The sequence below is a fragment of the Hemicordylus capensis genome, chromosome 1, assembly GCF_027244095.1.
Source record: "Hemicordylus capensis ecotype Gifberg chromosome 1, rHemCap1.1.pri, whole genome shotgun sequence".
NCBI classification, from domain to species: domain Eukaryota; kingdom Metazoa; phylum Chordata; class Lepidosauria; order Squamata; family Cordylidae; genus Hemicordylus; species Hemicordylus capensis.
In genome coordinates, this window is record NC_069657.1 from 333,484,718 (window position 1) to 333,504,247 (window position 19,530).

The 19,530-nt window shown below is 44.7% G+C and overlaps 1 protein-coding gene and 1 long non-coding RNA gene across 4 annotated transcripts in view; one reads left to right on the plus strand and one right to left on the minus strand.

Annotated features, from left to right (window-relative positions):
- The window catches only part of REV3L (REV3 like, DNA directed polymerase zeta catalytic subunit), a 188,642-nt gene that overhangs the window by 34,909 nt on the left and 134,203 nt on the right, over window positions 1–19,530 (minus strand). For all 3 annotated transcript variants that reach the window (XM_053305716.1, XM_053305629.1, XM_053305804.1), the window contains exon 22: window positions 9,994–10,135. In XM_053305716.1, coding sequence (XP_053161691.1) covers window positions 9,994–10,135 — 142 coding nt within the window. The remainder of the gene's footprint in view (window positions 1–9,993; window positions 10,136–19,530) is intronic.
- On the plus strand, window positions 10,778–16,904 carry LOC128349965 (uncharacterized). Its single transcript, XR_008319099.1, has 3 exons — window positions 10,778–11,100; window positions 14,115–14,270; window positions 16,638–16,904. It is a non-coding gene; the product is annotated as an uncharacterized LOC128349965 (long non-coding RNA).

Consider the following 19,530-nt stretch of genomic DNA (forward strand, 5'->3'; position numbering starts at 1 on the left):
TTTGAGTCTTCCCCTCCGGAGAAACAGAGAATAAGTTCACTACTATGTGACAACCCTTCAGATATCTGAAGATGGCAATTATATCACCTTTAATCTTCTCGTGATCTGGATGCTATACTTCTGTTAATATAACCTAGGATCTGGAGTTATACTGGGTAACTATCTGATTGCTCTAATGAACTCTTGCTCAGTGAAGAACTTTACACAGCTCTCAATTGTTCAAGACCTTTCCATTCACATACATAAAGATCTCCATTCAAACAGAGCTGCACAAAGGTATTACTCTTATGTGGGGCCCCCAGGGTTGGCACTGAGAATGCTTTCTGACAGTAGCAGCAGTGAACAAAGCTATACCCACTGACTCTAAGACCTCTAGCAGTGTGTCTAGTAGGAAGATGCCTAGGCTTCAGGGGACAAGAATGAATGGAGACAGGAGCATGGTGCGGAGAGAGTAGTCAGAGAAAACATTTTTTTAAAAAACCTCACAACACTAGAACCAGGGGTCACCCCATGACACTAATTGCCAGGAAATTTAGGACCAACAAAAGGAAGTACTTTTTCCACACAGGTTTAGTGAAATATGGTTTCGATTTCTATATGTTGCTTTGTGTGGGGATTAGTGAGTTTAGCATGGCAACTGTTGTCAGGTAATTAGATTGACAGGAGGTTTTCTACAGATGTGGAATGAGTGCTATAGTATCAGTTCAAAGTTAACTGTCAAGGACGAAGCTGGTATAAAGGGACACAGACTGAAGGATAGTAACTGGTTGTGCTTTGAACTGTGTATTTCTTGGAAAGGACCATCTTTTGTTTTTCTTTGTGAGACATAAATCCTCTTTACTTTAAAAATATTTGGACTTTCTCTATTGGAGTAACCCCCCCCCCCGCCCCAATCAAGGGCAGTAGATATTATAGGAGAGGACTACTGAAGATAAATGGTGGCAGTGGATACAGAATGTGTCACAGACACTAACTTGGATAGCTTTAAAAGCAGCTTAGACAGGTTTCTTTTTGCTGACATAACCAAGGGTACCCATTGTGGGTTCTCTCCTCCCACATGCTCCAGAGGCAGGGCTATGTTGATGATGAGAGCCTTTAAGAGCCTGTGGAGGAGGTCTCCCACTCAGTTCTGTTGACAAGCCATGGTAGTAAGAGAGATGAAGCATTAAAGAATCTTATATATATATGCATGAATGAGGGGGAGGGGGTGGGGAGAGGGAGAGCCCAACGGTGCAGCAACAGTGAAAGCCACCCTATGTGCCCTCCATTACACCAGCAAGAAGAAGAAATGTTCATGGTGAGTACCAATGTTATATTCTCTGCTGGAGCAGGAGGGCACCCATTGTGGGAACTACTACAGCTCAAACCCCTGGGGAGGAAGGCTAGGTCTACTGGGGAGGCAGTACCTGCATGAGGGCCCTTCACTCGAAGGTGGCAGTGGCTGATGCATACAAATCCAGCTTCTAATGACAGGTAAATGTAAAGGGTGTTTTCTAGGCAGCAACCTTTTGATTTTCCTCTAGAAAATTGATAGAGAATGCTGCTGAAGTTGCTGATGCCCTTGTCAAACACAATGTAATTTGGGAAGGCAGAGGGAAATGTTGCAGCTCCTGTGCCAGAAAAATGCATGCTTTAATCCATCAACCATCGATACAGATACTGACTAGTGTCTAGTGCACGGAATGGGATTTGCATTCCTTTTCAAGCTCAGAAAGAAGCGCAAATCCCTAGAATGTTCCATTGGAACAACCGGTCGAGCCAAGTGAAGTTGATTTGTATGATAACAAGCCAACCAAAAACCAAGGAGATTGCAAGCTAGAGAAGCCAATGCCAAAACCAGCCAAGAAGGGAAAAACAGGCCTCCAAAATCGCACTTAGGACACGCAAAATCTTCCGAATCAGAATGGGGTGATTCCGTTTTGAGTTGGTATGTTTTGAGCTTGAAACATTCTGCACATCCCTAATACTGACTGTCCCATTGTGGCTGGTAGGAATGAAATGAAAAAACTAGTCTAATTTGCGGAATGGGGCTGTTCAAGTGATGTGAATCTGATGTGTCAGTTTGATGTCAACTTTGTGCCACTGCTTTTCCTTGGGATGAGTTGGGCGAAGACAAAATGAGGGTAAGTAGACATCTTGTGATCTGTAGAATGCTGAGTTGATCTTAGGAATGAACATCTTATCTGGTGTCACGTGAACCACCTCAGGAGAAAAAAATGCACAAGTCTTTGATAGAGACGGTATGCAGCTCCAAGACTCTCCTCACAGATGTAATGGCAATGAGGAATGCCAACTTAAGCAAAATAATCTGTTAACAGAGCCGAACACATGGACTCAAAGGGAGGCATGCATAGAATCTTGAGAACTGTGTGTAGCTTCCCAGATGGGAATTGATGCACAGAAGGCAGAGCCAGGCAAGATGCTCCAGAGAAAATGCTTCAAATGTGGATGGTGTAACAAGATAACAATGTTTTGGTGGAAGAAACAGGCCCATTGCTTCTTGAGTGAGTTTGGTTTCAGGCCTTTGTCCAAGCCATCTTGAAGGAAAGTTAGGAGCTCTTTGAGCCCACACAGGTGCAGGTGAACTAAACTGCATGTCATCCACTTTAGGAAAGACTGCCATGGTAAATGTGGTTAAGTAGAGGGCTTCCTTGATGCTAAGAGTGTTGTTGACCCTAGGTCAGGGCTGTTTAACTTCCTTTCTGCAGATGTTGGCCCACAACTCCCATAATCCCTGGCTAAAAGGCACTATGGATTATGGGAGTTGTAGTCCAAAAACAGTGGGGGGGGGGGCTAAGATGAGCAGGCCTGCCTTAGGTGAATAACCCTTTTTTGTCATTAGGTTTATTTATTTAACATACTTCTATACCACCCAAAACTTGCATCTCTGGGCAGTTCACAATTAAAATCATCCAAACAGTAAATCAATTAAAATCATTAAGCATTAAAATCATTAACATTAAAATAATTTAAAACCCCACATTACAAATATTAAAACTATAAATCTAATTAGAAGCCTGGGTGAATAAATGTGTCTTCAGTGCCTTTTTTAAAGTTGCCAGAGATAGGGAGGCTCTTATTTCAACAGGGAGTGCATTCCAAAGTCCAGGGGCAGCAACTGAGAAGGCCTGTTCCCGAGTAGCTGTCAGACAAGTTGGTGGCAACCGCAGATTAACCTCTCCAGATGATCTTAACAGACGGTTGGGCCCATGGAGAAAAAGACAGTCTTTTAAATACCCAGGGCCTAAGCTGTTTAGGGCTTTATAGGTTATAATCAGCACGCTGTATTTTGCCCGGAAAGGTATCGGCAGCCAGTGTAGTTCTTTCAACACAGGAGTAATATGGTCTCTCCTAGATGACCCTGAGACCAACCTGGCTGCTGCATTCTGAACCAACTGAAGTTTCCAGATTACATACAGAGGCAGCCCCACATAGAGTGCATTGCAGTAATCCAGCCTAGAGGTTACCAGCATATGTACCACTCTTTTAAGGCCATTCATCTCAAGAAACGGACGTAGCTGGTGTATCAGCCAAAGCTGATAAAAAGCACCTCTGGCCACCGCCTCAATGTGGGACAAGAGGAGAAATTTGGATCCAGAAGCACTTCCAGACTGCGTACCTGTTCTTTCTGGGGGAGTGTGACCCCATCTTGAATGGGCAGATCAAAATCGTCTAGTGAGTTTTGATCCTGCACAATAAGTAAAGTAAAGTTGTGCCGTCGAGTCGGTGTTGACTCCTAGTGACCACAGAGCCATACGGTTTTCTTTGGTAGAATACAGGATTCAGCCTCAGTTTGTTATCCCTCATCCAGCCCATTTACTGCCTCCAGGCAGGCATTTAGGGAGGTTATGTCTTCTCCTGATGATGTTGACATGGAGAAATAGATTTGGGTGTCATCAGCATATTGATAACACCCTGCACCAAATCTTCTGATGATCTCTCCCAGCGGTTTCATGTAGATGTTAAACATCAGAAACAATATGGAGCGCCCTGAGAGATACCATATGAAAGTTCAGATTTTGAAGAACAACAGTCTCAAGAGACACCACCTGGAATCTGCCCGTGAGGTAGGAGTAGAACCACTGCAAAGCAGTACCTCCCACCTCCAATCTCCTCAGATTATCCAGAAGGGTCAATAGTATCGAAAGCTGCTGAGAGATCCAAAAGGACTAACAGAATCACATTCCCTTTGTCAATTCCCAATTGGAAATCATCCATCAGGCCGACCAAGGCAGTCTCCACCCCATAGCCTGCCCGAAAGCCAGTTTGAAACGGATCTAGATAATCAGTTTCCTCCAAGACTACCTGGAGCTGGGAGCCCACCACCTTCTTAATCACCTTGCCCAGCCATGGAAGGTTGGGGACAGGCTTGTAGTTGCTTAACTCAGAGGGATTCAAGGCAGGCCTCTTCAGAAACGGTCTAATGATTGCCTCCTTAAGACAAGGAGGGACAAGGTTGAATTCCAATGCCATGTGGCAAGCCGCAACCAGGCAGAATTGTGGTGATTTACTGGTCGCTGCATGAGCTAGTCTTCTTGGACTGGCAGGAAGAGAGAGGAGAGCTGATATTGTGGTAGTGAGCATCAACTGTTTCCTTTGCTAAGCACTGGTCCACCCTGGTTTGCAACTGAATGGGAGACTACATGTGAGCACTGTAAGATATTCCCCTTAGGGGATGGGGCCACTCTCGGAAGAGCATCCACATGCTTGCATGCAGAAGGTTCCAATTTCCCTGCCTGGCATCTCCAGACAGGGCTGGGAGAGACTCTTGCCTGTAACCTTGGAGAAGCTACAGCCAGTCTGGGTAGACAACAGTGAGCTATATGGACCAATGGTCTGACTTGGAATAAGGCAGCTTCCTATGATCCGGAGTGGGGTGGGGGCAACATGGCTAGCTGAAGTATGTCTGGAAATCATGGAAAACGTAGGATGATATGAAAATGGTGTCTGCTTCTCTAGACATAATTTAGACCAGAATCTGGTCAGGACAGGAACAGGCAGATAGGTGTATAGAAGGTCCCTGGGCCAAGCTGTTAACAGTGCCTCCACTGCCTCCACTGTCTCTCCTGAAAAATGGGAGAAAAATCTGGGTTATTTATTTGCTGGGGATGCTAAGAGATCTATGCTCAGTGTCCTGAGTGACCCAGCAAACATTTGAACGTTTAAGCTCCATTGTGCAGGGTGAAGGTCTTACCAACTCAGCCAACCTGCCTTTGTGTTGAGAATCTCACTGATGTGATTATTGATGCCAGGTATATTTCTCCCAATGAAGGAACTGTGATGCTTCCAGATGCAGGGACCTGGATCTTGTCCCTCCTTGCTGACTGATGAGGGTTTTGGCTGATACACTGTTGATCCTGACTAGGAACCCCAGAATGGGGTGCTTAAATTTCTGGAGAGCAAGGTGAATGGCATGAAGCTCCAGCCAGTTGAAGCTGTGGCTCTGTTTCTCACCTGTCCATCTGCCCTGGGTGTTCACTGCCAGCTTGAGAGGCAATGTGCCCCCCCATGCCTGAAGTCTCACACCTGTTGTAATTAGAACTCCGTGGGGCTCCAGGAAGGACTTACCCCAGGTCAGGTGGTCTTGGCATGTCTACCAAGCGATTCCCTCGTGGTGGGGTGGAAAGGGAATTGGACCTCTACATTTTTTTTTGGCCACAATGGCCACTTTATGGGGGACTGGAGCCCTAGGTAGAGACCGTAGGTACAAGTGGGCCCATGGTACCAAATTCATGGAAGCCACAATCAGGCTTAGGTGGTGTGCTAAGGACTGGAGGTCTGCTGCTGACAGTTCAGGAAGGGAAAGCACAAGGGATTACAAGGACTGTATCTGGTCTTGCAGAAGGAAAAGGCAATCCTATATAGTGTCTATCCTCACCCCCAGGTGTTGAATCTGATGAGCTGGGTGAAGGTGGCTTTTCTTCTGATTGATAAGAAAGTTTGCTGAAGCCAGGCAAGGGAGGCCTGATTGTACTTGTTTGACTGATGGAGAGCAGAGCAGGATGTTGTCTAAGTACACACAAATTCAGATTCCTCTGAGGCACATGTGAGCCACCAGGTTTGCTAAGAGCTTCAACAGCCTCAATACAGATGATAGACTTAATGGTAGAGCTATGTATTGAAAGTGTTGTCTCTAATAACAGAAGTGGAGTAAAGGTCTGCTGTCTGGATGAATTGGAATGTGAAAGTATGCTTCCCTGAGGTCTATGAAAGTGAGTACGTCCAGGTGCTGAAGAGCTGCTGAGATGGAGTGAAGTGTCTCCATCCATTAGAAACTTTTTTTAAAAAATACAAATGTGCTGAAATATTTGAGATTAATTACCACTCTTAGGGATCTGTATTTTTTTGGAACAGTGAAGAGTATAGAATAGAGCCCTGTTCTACGTCGATGAGCTAGAACCGGTTCTATGGTCCCTCTGTTGAGAAGGTGCTGGATCATTTGGAACAGATCCTGGTGTTTTAGTGGAGAATGAGACTTTGGTGATGGGTGAAATCTGTAGTTTGGTCAATGAAATAGCTCTATTTTGCAGCCCTGTTGTATGGTTTGAAGTACCCACTTGTTGGATGCTGACTGCTCCCAGGCGTGAAAGTAGCCCATAATACATGCCCCTCACAGGGGAGGCCAGGAGTCAGGATTGCTGCCTAGCAGGCTTGGCTTGGGAACTGAAAGACATATGGAATTGGTCCTGTCCCTGTTACCTGGAGGAAGAGTGTGATCTGTTTCAGAAAGGGAATTGTGCCCAAAAGGTCTCCCTGGTGTGAAAGGAAGGGCGTTATCTTTTAAAGGTTTGGGCAAATCTCCCCTGCTGCCTTCTGTTCTCCTCTTTGGAGCAGTGGGAAGGACCTTCTGCTTGTCCTTAGTCTCCACTAGAATATCTTTAAGGGCTTCATCCTTGAACATCTTAGAGTCGTGAAATGGTATTGTAGCAAGTGTCGGGGGGTGCTTTGGAGGTAGTGTCTACCTGCCAGGGTTTAAATCAGATACTACATCTGGCTATCACATTAGCCCCCAATTGCCCTGGCTGAAAACCTAACACTATCCAGCATTGCATTGGTTGAGAAGGCCACAGCCCTTTGAATCTTTATCAGGGAACGATAAGCTTGGAGGGGTCAGATGAAGGGTTGTTAAATAATTCATCTATCCAGAGAATGGATGCTGAAGAAATAAGGGAGGCTACAGTGTTTGCTCTAATGACTAGAGCTGTGGTCTCATGGGCTTGGCACACAGATGCCTCTGCCTTTAGGCCAGTGGGTTCCTTCAGGGTGGTATTGCCATCCCAAGGCACAATAGCTCCACTGAGGAGAACCACCACTGAAGCATCGGTGAAGGGAACCTTCAATAATTCCATAATCTCTGCCATTCCTGCTTTAGAGTCTGCAAGAATCCTTCTAGAAACGGTAATTTTGTCTGTACTTGCTTGGTTTTAGGCAGTACTCTGAGGCACTGTGGACTGAAGGCCGAGAGTGACAATAACTTTGGATAAAAGAGAGTTAAAGTCTTCTGAAAGAAATAATCTCTGAGAAGGATATGATGAATTGGCATCCTGGTCATCTGGCCATTTCCTTCATCTGAAGTGCTAGAATAAGCCTACTCAATTTAGCCCCCGCCCAGCCGTTTTTGGACTACAACCCCCCTAATCCCCAGCCACAGTGGCCAATAGCCAGGGATTATGGGAATTGTAGGCCAACATCTACAGGAAGGCCGAAGCAGAGCTGCCATATGCTAGAGTCTGGGTGGGGAAGTGGAAATTGTCTGTCTTGTCCGTATGGACAAGGGAGACCCAGACATACCAAAAGGAGAGGATGGGGCAAGCAGATTGGGAGATTTGTCCCGATAATTCAGAGGTGTGGGGAGAAGGCTGGGTTGGATTGGAAGGCTCAGAATGTTTGTACCTAGTGAACTGTTTCTGCTTTCTAGCTGGGCAACCAGCTGGTGTGTCTGCAGTAGCAGAGCCATGCCCCAGGCCACTTGTGCCAGATTGCCTGGCCCTCTCCAATTTTTGGCCTGTAGCACTATTCCCTGGAGCCAGAACTGCCAATTGTGAGGCACAGACTGCTCTATAGGGATAGACAGGGCACGAAGGAGAGTGGCCCAAGGGATCTCCAGGGGCCTGCCAGGAAGGCTCAGGTCTCACTGAGTCTGGAGGTTCATCTTCTGCTTGCTGCTGCTGAACAGGTGCTGGGAATGGTGAAGTTGTTGGCATCTCTCTCTCAGGCAGCTGGGTAGGACTTGGAGGAATGCCCCTGTGCCATGTTTGCTGCTGTGGAGCGAAGGACTCAGTGGCTGTGTCAGCTAGGGCCAGGAGCTCTGAGGCAGACCCGCTCTTGCTGATTGACACATCCTTTAGTTTATTCTTTTGCTGGAGCCTGGCCTCCTTTGCCGGAGGCCTGCTCAGTGGTATGATTTTTCATCTGAGAGAAGTGCAGCTGGAGCTGAGCTTCCCTCTTATTGGTTGGCTGCAGAGAGGAAAGTCAGCAAGAGCCCAGAGGTGTTCAGTGAGCTCCCTCTAGTGGCTGTAATAGTGGCAGGCAGCTGAAATGTCAAGGTTTTCACAGCAGGAGATTCTTGCTCTTCTTGTGTTGGCTTCTAAAAACCAACAAATTTTGGATCCTTCAATGTTCCAAAGCTATACCCAGAGAAGGGAAAGGGAAATGAAGGGAATGGGAAATGGAGGGAACAGATCAGATGAGGTAGCAGACTGAAAAAGGGAAAAGGGAGAACGATATAAAATTGTAAAAAGAAAAGAAAAGAGAAAATAATAATAACAGTAGAGATAGGCAATGGAAAGTGTCACGATAAGAATATAGGCCTCAAAAGCAGCAAAAGCTGAAAAGGAGTGGTTTTCTGGAAAGTAGGCAGGACTGAAGAACTGAGTGGGGGACCTCCTCCACAGGCTCTTAAAGACTATCATTGACACAGTCCTGCCTCTGGAGCATGTAGGAAGAGAACCCACAATGGATGTCCTCCTATACTAGCAGAGAATCATTGAGGTCAAGTCTATTAATGGCTACTAGCCTTGATGGCTGTAGGCTACCTTCAGGTTCAGAGACAGGATGCCTCTGAATACCAGCTGCAGGGGAGCAAAAGTAAGATAAGGGGCATGCCTTCATCTCCTGCTTGTGAGCTTCCCAGAGGCATCTGGAGAGCTGTTGCGGGAAATGCTGGATGACATAGACCTTGGGCCTGATCCATTAAGGCTCCTTTTATGTCAGAAGCCCTCTTCAGGTTTACAAAAAACTGTATTCAAAAACTGGATATGCTGTACCCAAGAAAATGAGGAATGGAAACATGCTGGCTAGCCATGCATCCCTCTCCATCCCAAGCAAATACTCTGTAATTGTAAACCCCTGCTCTTCCAGTGTTCAGAACTTGTCTGCAGAAGTGCTGAACTTTGGTAGTTTCGCCCAAGGCTCCAAGCTTGCCTCTGAAGACAAGCACTGAACAAGAGGAGAGTAGTGCTCAAATAGTGTATTGGTGTCAGGGTGGCATAGCTAGTTGGCTCACTCCCACTCCTCCTATATCTGGGGGGGTTCAATGCACCTAACTTTTGAACACTTGAAGTCTGCCTGTTAGAAACATCCTGCTCCAAAGAACAAGATCGTTGCACAGGAGAAGAGAGTGGGTCAGAGTTAGTAGCAGTTACCAGAGGGAAATTCTGTAAGAACTAGAGACATGCAGATGAAAAGAAGGGATATCCTAGAACTGATTCAAAAGAGAGGGTTTTTTTTCCTGGTTAGGTCCCCTATTGGTAGTCTGTTTAGGAAATTTTTACCCTCTTCAAGCAGACAGACCTGCAGCCAAGATTGATAACATTTCACAAGGGCTGTCCCTTGAAATGTGTGTTCTACCTATAGTGCAAGAAGAAGGCACAACTCAATAGTCAGATCACCTTCTTCTAAGTAGGTGAGAACAGAAAAACTTCAATTTGCCATTTAGAAAAAAAATTAAAAAGGCACCTCTTAGGCATTTTGAAAGATTTAAGGAATTCCTACCTGTGATCCCCTTGTTAATACATGCAAGAACTGAATTCCAAACAATCTTGCCATTTCACTTGTTCTGCCAATCAAGTCCACTTGTTCCAACAGCTGTAGATTCCCACGAACACGACTAATATAATAATCAACCATTTTCCACCTTAAAAGTCAAACAAACATGCAATAAATCATAAAGTTTGAAAACAAAGGAAATTCTGGGGGGGAAAGAACACTAGAAAGTAATGTTGGTACTTACTGTAAAAATTTATTCTTCTTGATGTTATGGAGGCCATCCAGTGTGGGTTATCTCCTCCCACTACTCCAGAGAGGCAGGACTTACGCTAATGGGAAGGCTTTATAATAGAGGAAATCCTTTGGTTTTCTTCCATACCCAGTATGGCCAAGAGACCAGCCCAAGTGGGAGATCAAACAATGTATAGAGAGATTGTGGTGTGCAAAGAGGTAAGGGACATACAAAATTAGGCAAATACGCACAAACAGCATAAATAGTGAAGTGGTTGAAACAGGAAAATAGATTAATAGTCTTGCCATGAAAATGCATGCTTCAATCCATTTTGCAATTATAGCTTTGGATGCTTTCTGACCTATACTGGAGTAGGTGTGTGTGAACCAGTTCAAATTCGAACCAATTCACACTTGGACTGGGCCGGTTCCGATGCTTGACCTCGGATCAAACAAGGTCCAGTTCAGTCCGAGCTCTAACTGAACCTTTCAGGCCAGCTTTGGCTCAGTTCAAGGGTAGTGGTGGGCATTAACATTGGTTTGGAAAAGTAATGACTCACCGCCAAGGGCTGCGGTGGCCGGGGGGGGGCGCCCTCTGGCAGTGGGGAGGTTAATATGTATAAAAGATGGACCAGGTCAGAGAATTACTGTGTTCTTAGTAAAGGTATATAGATGTTTCCTGACAGAGAACACAAAGATCTCAGAGATATGGAATGCTGAAGTAACTGCCACCAGGAAAGTCATCTTAAGCTAGAGAAGCCTGAGAAAGTGCTTCATAGGGCCAAGAATGTAAAGCCCATAGAACTTTAGGAGGGCTCATGTTAAAAAATTGTGACAAAAAGGAAAACTGAGGAGTGCTAATACCCACAGAAAGCACTTGAGGTGAGTGTGGTTGGGATAAGACTGATAACAGAGTAGAAACCTGCCTACTAAGCATGTTGAGGGCACAGGCCTTCCTGAAGGAAGTCCACAATAGTTCTTAAGACTATACTATACTTATTTTTGTAGTCTATTTTCCATAATGTATACTACTTGGTGGAGGTCCACCAGGTAACTTCACATTCTGTGTAGAATTTCTACAGAATCTCAGAATGGCATCAAGGACTCAGGCTGAATATCTGTATTTGCCTAGTTGTCTTCACAACCTCCAGGTAGTTAGACTGAATCTGTGGACTGAACTCTGTATTAGCTGGCTCAGAGCTTGAGAGAGTGGGTGGTCAACAGACCTATTAGGTTGGAGAAGCCAAATGTATGGATCAGAATAGTGCCACTAGAATCACTTGTGCCTTTTCACGTCATATATTTAAAATGTGAGTTCTTGCCACTAGTTGGGATGGTGGGTAGGTATAAAATAGCTTATTTGGCCAAGTTAGAGTTAGGACATCTGCTGCTATGGCCCCATATCAATGGAAATCGAGAGATGAAGAGCAGGAGCTTAATGTTCTGTGGTGATGAGAAGAGATCTACTCTGGGCCAGCCAAAGCAGTCCTGAATGGCCTGAAAAATATCTGCCATCTTGCAGTTCACTCTGTTGGCATGTGGGGATTTGCAAAATGGCCACGTTTGTCAATCTGCTTGCCCACCTGACCGGGCTGCCTCAGTTCTTGTGCTCCTCAGACCAATCTGAAGTGGCTGTATCCATTCTAGAGATTTCAGAGCCTGGACTCAGAGTGGCACACCAGGTGGAACGGAGCCTTGATACAACTCTTTGGCCCTGTGGGGTATTCTGATCGTGCTTCACCATGACCATTGAGCTCTCACTCTCCAAGGACTTGTGGGTGGTGGTGATGGTACCGGCAACAAAGGAATGACATGTTGCTTTCTCGAAATATGAGTGCAGTTTGCCATATTGCTTCTGTCCTTTGAAACACTAGAGAAGAGAGGGTGAGGAGGGATTGTGGCCCCTGTCTTCCATGGCATGTAGCCAGGGAGGGTCAGAGTCAAGTGGCTTTTGCAGAACACTTGTCTCACTTGAATTTTGGTGCCTCTTCAGACTAGTCTTTGCCTTGGAGGTTTGCTTGCATGTAGGAAGCCTTCACAGGCTATTTAGAGGCCATGGGTTTGAAGAGACCATGGATGCCATGAAAAGCAATATTAGGAGAGGAGGATGCTTGAACCAAAGTAGAATAACTAATACAGGAGAACCTTGTTATCCATGGATTCGGTATCTGTGGATTCATGTATCCGCGGTCAGGTAAAAGACACCTGACCTCGGCATACGCGGGGGGGGGGGGAAGGGGGAGGGACATGTTGATCTCATGTATCTGCAGGTTGGGAGTGAAAGTCATTTCTGGCCACCATTTTGTTTGTCAGAGCCACAAAATAGATCTGTTTAAGTAAAAAGGAAAAAAGCCCCTGGTGGCGCAGTGGTAAAACTGCTGCCCTGTAACCAGAAGGTTATAAGTTCGATCCTGACCAGGGGCTCAAGGTTGACTCAGCCTTCCATCCTTCCGAGGTCGGTAAAATGAGTACCCAGAATGTTGGGGGCAATATGCTAAATCATTGTAAACCGCTTAGAGAGCTCCGTCTATAGAGCGGTATATAAATGTAAGTGCTATTGCTATTGCTAAAAGACAAATCAGCAATTTTCGGCCGATTTGGAGGCATTCTAGGACACAGCATGACTTGCGGGGAACAGCAAACCAGAGTAAGGAGCTACCCCCCCCCCGCATTTCTCCCCAACTAGGAACCTAACCCCCACGATCCCATAGCCCCAATGCCTCAATATTCGCAGTTTCCATATCCGTGGTTGCAGCCAGGAACAGAACCCCCGCGAATATTGAGGTCCACCTGTAAGGGAAGGAATCAAGTAATCAACAAAGAGAACAAAGGGGAAAAAGATCAAAAAGCAGAATGTTACTAGAGATAGGTTGCACAAATCAAGGAGACATGAGTGAGGTCATATTTGGAGCAGGCATGAAATGAAACTAAAGAGAGCGTTATCCTCCCTCTATTATAAAGGTTTCTCATTAATGTAAGTCCTGCCTCTCTGGAGCAGTGAGAGGAGATAACCCATGCTGGATGGCCTCCTACATCAACAGATAATTTAGGCAACACTTTATCCTCAATAGGGTAGAGAACCCAAAAGGTCAAAGCTGATAATGCTACTCATTGAAACAAAACTCCAAAGAGTCTGGGGATCAGTGAGTTCATGCTACACTGTGCGCTACACAGATTATGTGAGATTGGGCCCAAAGTGTGCAGTTACATTTCTCTGTTGAAAGATCAGATAAGCACTGGCTCAGGGGAGTGAATTTTCATCTTTTCAAAGAATTCTTTAGGTGATCTGTATGAAACTTTTCTATGTCTAAATTGCCAGTTTGTCACTAGGCCTAGAGGTCTGTTGAGAGCAACAGCAGCCTTGCACTTTCTGTTGAGGTAAACCACATCTGGAAAGTTGGAGAAAGGGGCAGGGTCTTAGTGGCAGTCTCAAATCAGTTCCTATTATATAGCATGACTCCTACTGGCCTAAGAGGCCAGTATAATCTTGTCTGATGGAGAATCATCTTCTGGAGCAATTAAATGTTTTGTTATAGATTATTCTGCTTCATTTGTCTATAGAACATAGGATTAAATTTTTTTTTTTAAAGTTGAGTGTTTACTATACCCCATTAATTGGTTGCATTATGGGCTAGGAAAGCAATGTAAATAAACAATTTGCTTAAGGCAGTGTGCCTACTTTTTATTCAATCAGATTGTTTTATAAACGTCAGTACTTCCAGTTATAAGTCATTCTTATTGCTGGTTTTTGTCTCCATTGTGCTGCCAGGATACATAAGAAGGTGTCAATAAATAAGATTAATTTAAGTATAGCATCAAACAGGTTGCTCACCTGTAACTTATGAACTGTTAGTGATCAATTGACATTCATAAGCCTGAGTTCTGTGTCTGCACAGGACCTCGCAGGTGGAATTTCCCAGTTCCTCATGGCACTCGTGCATCATCCCTTGTGCTCGGCAACTGTTTATTTCAGGGGATGGAGGACCATTCCTTTGGTTCCCAGATGACCGCCTTCAAGCAACGATAATCCCATAGAGTCTTTCAAAGAACCAGTTAAGTCTTTTAACTTACTTTTAAACTTACTTCAAATTTACTGCTGCAGGGAGGATGGAGGGTCTTATGAATGTCAACGGATCACTTACAAATAAGAAGTTACAGGTGAGCAACCTGTTTATCTGCAGCACAATCCATTGCCATTCATAAGCCTGGGTGTTTAGGGAGCATTTCCAGGTGGAGGATGCAGTAACTACTGCAAGACCCTCTTGAAGACACCTCTCCCAAGGTTTGCTTCTGCAGGAGAGCATAAGTCAATCACACAGTGCTTCACAAAAAGGGAGTTCTGATGACCAGATGCAGCTTTATAAGTGTCCTCTGATGGTATACCTGACATCTCTCAGGTATATCATCAGGGGACACTTGTAAAGCGGCACCTGGTCATTGTTATGCTGATGTTGCATAAGCCCTAGTGGAGTGGGCTCTCACTGTGCGTGGTTGTTCTACCTTCTGAAGCTTTAATACTAAAGAGCATTTAAAGAGATCAACTCTACCAGCCAGTGGGGCAGGTGTTGTCTTGATACAGGGTTGGCCTTTAGACCTACAAAAAGTTGCTTACTCTTATGAAAGCCCTTAGTCCTTTTAAAGTAAAATAACATGCTTCCAAAGCATGCAAAGATGTCTCCAGAGGTGGTGTTGGGTTTCTGAAAAAAGTGGGCAGTACTATATCCTGATTCAGGTGAAAATCTGATACCACTTTAGGATGGAACAAGGGGTCCATCTGCATAAGCACCTTGTCAGGATAAAATCTAGTGTAAGGTGAGTCAATCCTTAGAGCTGTTAACTCGCCAACTCTCTTTGCAGTAGTTATGGCCGTTAGAAAAGCATTTGTCAAAGAAACTAATTTCATAGAAGTAGCAGCCATTGGCTCAAAAGACAGCTCAGTCAGAGTTGAAAGAACCAACAATAAATTCCATTCTTCAATAGGCTGTTCTACTGGAGGGTATAACTGATTTATCCCCTTTAAAAACCTCTTGCATTCTGGATGAGAAAACACAGTCTTGCCATCCCAACCCCTTATGCTTTGAAGATATCGCTGCCCAATGAACTTCAAGGAAACATTTGCCAAACCACTGTTTTTTAAGCTTGTCAGATATAAAAGTACTTGTTTGACCATTGCCTCCTCAAGAACGAAACCCTGTACACTGGCATAGGCCTTAAATCTCTTTCACTTGTAAGTTTAATTACATCTAGTGGAAACTTTTCTTTGATTTAAAAGTATTCTATCTAGAAGCTGACTCTCCATGCTGTCAGCTTTAGAGTTCTTAGACTGGGATGTAGGATCTGTTCTGGGATAGTAGATCTGGATATTGAGTCAGCTGCCAGTATCTGCGAGTTGATTGTCTGAGTAGAAACAGAAACCATGTTTAGCACAGCCACCAGGGGATCAGCAGTGTGCATGTCACATTTTCTTCAATAACTTTGGCCACTACTTGGCCCAGCAATGGATAAGTTAGAAACATGTACAGCAGTCAGTTTCTCCAACTTTGTTGGAATGCATCTCACACTGAACACTTTCCTTGGCCCACTCTGGAGCAAGATCTGAGGCACTTCTGTTGCAAACAGATCCAATGTTGGTTTTTCCCAACAGTTGAATATTTTTGTTATGTATTTCAGATGAATCTCCCACTCGTGGTATTGTAAGTCCAGTGTTACTCTGCTTAAATTGTCTGCCAAATTACTGTCTCTTTTAAGTGCAAGCAATGGGGTAAATGTGATGAGCAATGCACCCATTCCACAACTCGACACAGTGTGCAGAAAGATCAGGAGACTGTCCCCCCATGTCTGTTCAACTAGGCAGTGGTATTGTCTAGTTCTATCTGTACCATCCTGCCTTGAAGTATAGGAAGGACTGATTTTAAAACCTGGAACATACCAAACATTTTTTTTAAGAAGTAAAAAAGTGAAGTTTTATTTGCTGTCTTATCCATATTTCCTGTGTTTGGCATTCCCTGCAGTTCACCCACCGCAAACCCAAGAGGAACAGATTAGTTGTGATCCATGCAGCAGTAGTTTAATCCTGGAACAGAACTCCCTCCAGTAGATTTCTGTTCAGAGTCCACTTTCTCAAGGAGTGTAGGACTGAGGCAGAGATATGCGGGTTCATCTGTTAACTGTCTATATTGGGTCTGAATACAGAGAGGAACCATAACTGAAGAGAGCACATCTTCATACGGGCATATTGGACAACAGCATTGCACAAGGCCATAAGCCCCAGCAATCTTTGAATGTGATGTGCTTTCTGTGTCAGTTTCCCCCAGAAACTTTGAACCAATTCTCTTATCAACAGGCACCTTTCTTTTGGTAAGTATGTCCTTTTGTTTGTGTGTCCAAGATAGATCCAATGTATGGTATTCTCTTCACAGGTTCCAGATGTGCCTTTTGCCAGTTAACCTGGATTCCAAGGTCTTCCAGAAGATGCAGTACCGATGTTATCAGAGAACACAACTCATCTTCCTCCTTTACTGTTATGAGCCAATCGTCGAGAAATGGAAATATTGTAATACCTTCTGTTCTCAGATGTGCTATGACTGCAGTCATGCATTGTTTTTTGAGTGGTTGACAATCTGAACGGGATCACATTGTACGGGAACACTGCATTTCCTATGATAAACCTTAAGAACTTTCTGTGATTTTTTTTGTATGCCTATATGGAAGTATGTGTCCTTCAAATCCAGGGTTGCAAGCCATTCCTCCTTGTAAAGGAGCGGCAGGATTCCTTGCAGCGTTATATAAAACTTCCTGGTAAAATTTCCTGGTGGTTGTTTAACCACTTTAAGTCCATTATGGGATGTATTCCACCATCTCAATTTGGAATTTGAAAGTAATGAGGGTAGAAGCCTTCTCTCTGACATATCCACCACAGAGGAGCATTTTCACCCTTTCCCAACAAAACCTTCACCTCCTCTATTAATGTAAAAGTTGCTGGAGTATATCTTATGCCTGTATAAACTGGCAGGATTTTGAACTCTATCGCATAGCCAGTAGTGACAATACACAGTAACCATGATCTGATGTTTTGCCATGCAGTTGCATAGTGTGAAAGTCTTGTATAAGTGGAGGTTTGAATTGAAACTGGTGGAATGGCTGGAGCAAAGATACTGTTTATTGGGATCTTGCTGTCTACTGTGGGAACCATGCTGTTGCTTTTGCCATAACTATGCCAAGAGCAGTCATTCTTCTGTACCTGATCAAGAACCTAATCTTTTAGAGGTTGGTGTAGAAGTACTGAGCATCTCCCAGGCTGACTGAGCAGCTTTGGATATAACTGGGAGCATAGAAAGCGCAACTGGCTGAGCTGATTGGGATGTTGCCATACAATCATATACAGGATCTTTTACTTTAAATACAGGTCTATTTTTAAAATGTCTAGCCCCAAAGATTCAGCCACCTCAGATACCTGTACGTGCTAGGCCTTCACTTCCTCGGTGGGGGAAATGGAAAGCTAAGCTGGACATTTTCCTCTGGTGAAGGATCAGATGGGTGCTCAATCTTAGCAGACTCAGCTTTAGAATCTAATGAGGAGCCATAACCATCTTCTGATGGTGCTATTTCTTATTCCTGCACCCCCCTGTGCAGAAGTTACTGTTATTTTTGAATGGCTGGTTCCACATGTCTGGGTAGCACAAGACACAATCTCTGGTGGTCTAGTTACTTGAGATGAACCCAGAAATGTAGTGGTTATTGTTATTGGTGCTCATGTAGTAGTGGAGATAATCACTGATGGTAGGGTGACTTGAATGGGACCCAAGGATGAGGAAACTTCAATAGGTATTGGGGCTTTAAAGACTGGAGCTCTCTGATGTGTTTGAGAAGCTCCTAGATCTATTGAATGGAGATGATAGCCTCTCATATGTTCCACAGAGAAAACCTATTCTGCTTTCCACAGGTGATATTCTTCACAGTTGTATGGAGTCTTGGAGATGCAGTACAGGAATAATTGCTGCCTTAATTTCACTCTAGCAATTTGCCGAAATGCAATTTGATGTTATTCGCGATTTGGCAAATAACAGGCACAATCCCTTTAAAACCAAGGGCTCACACAGCCTCTTTAAAATGGAAGAGAACAGATCTGTACCCGCTCCTCCTCTGCTCACCACGTGTAATGGCAGTGCTCCCCCTAACAATGACCGCATGTCAGCAGGGCATCTCCAAGCTGCCCCTGCATGACGCTGGCACACACATGCACGGTGGCCATTTGCGTGGCGGCACTGCACAGGGGCAACTGGGAGATGTCTGGCCGGTGTGCGGTCATAGCTGAAAGGAATGCCACCATTAAGGAAGTAGTGGTGAACAAAGGAGCAGGTATGGACCTGCTCTCCTTCAATTTAAAGGGGCTGTGTGAACCCTCAGTTTTAAAGGGATTGTGCCCATGACTCGGATGCCAAATTTCACTTTAGCACATCCTTGTCCCACTCTCTAGGAGCTCTATGGCTGCATGAGCAGCCATATGTTGCAGACTTGTGCAACATATTGCAGCAAAAGGTACACTGGGAATAATCCCTACCAGCACCCTCAGTTAGAAAAACTATTTCTGGTGTGTGTGGTAGATCAAGGAGCGTAAAATATTGTGGGTGACATAGACTGTGTATTTGGCACAGCCACATCATCATCAAATTCTCTGTCAACTTCCAGTTTTTGGCTGAAAAAGCCTTTAAATGTGGAGGCAGATAGAGTACTCTCCATTCAGTCAAAGAGAGATAGTAGGGATTGTGTAGTCATTTGATCCAATGCACTCCCCATCTCTTGAAGTGGATTCTGTTCTTCGACACAGACAATCAATACCAAAGAAGACACCATGTCTCAGGGTCGAGGCACTTCCTCCTTCAGTGTCAAAAAGGTGTATGATGCGGCATCCCTTCTTTTGATGCCATGGGCAACTGCTCTTTCAGTGTAGGAGACATGGCTGTTGAGGACAACAACTTCTCTTGACATCAATGTGTATGCTCTCTCAATGCCAAGGGAGATTTCTTCCTCTGTTCAATTGGGCTCAAGCTCGGCATCGACTTCTCTGTCGACTGTGTAGTGGCCGTGTCTCATGCCTTCGATGTTGATGAACTGTGCAGTCCTGATGCCAAAGAGGAAGAGATAATTTCTTCAAGACCAGTAGGGGATGGAGTTTGAATGCCCATGCCCAAAGTAGAGGTGGTGCTTCAATCTCTAGGCCGCTTAGCCAAAGGGGAGGTAAGCAACTCCTCCTCCAATATTTTACATTTCTCCTTATGTTTCCTATGGTATGTTGATGAGGAAGAATGTCGA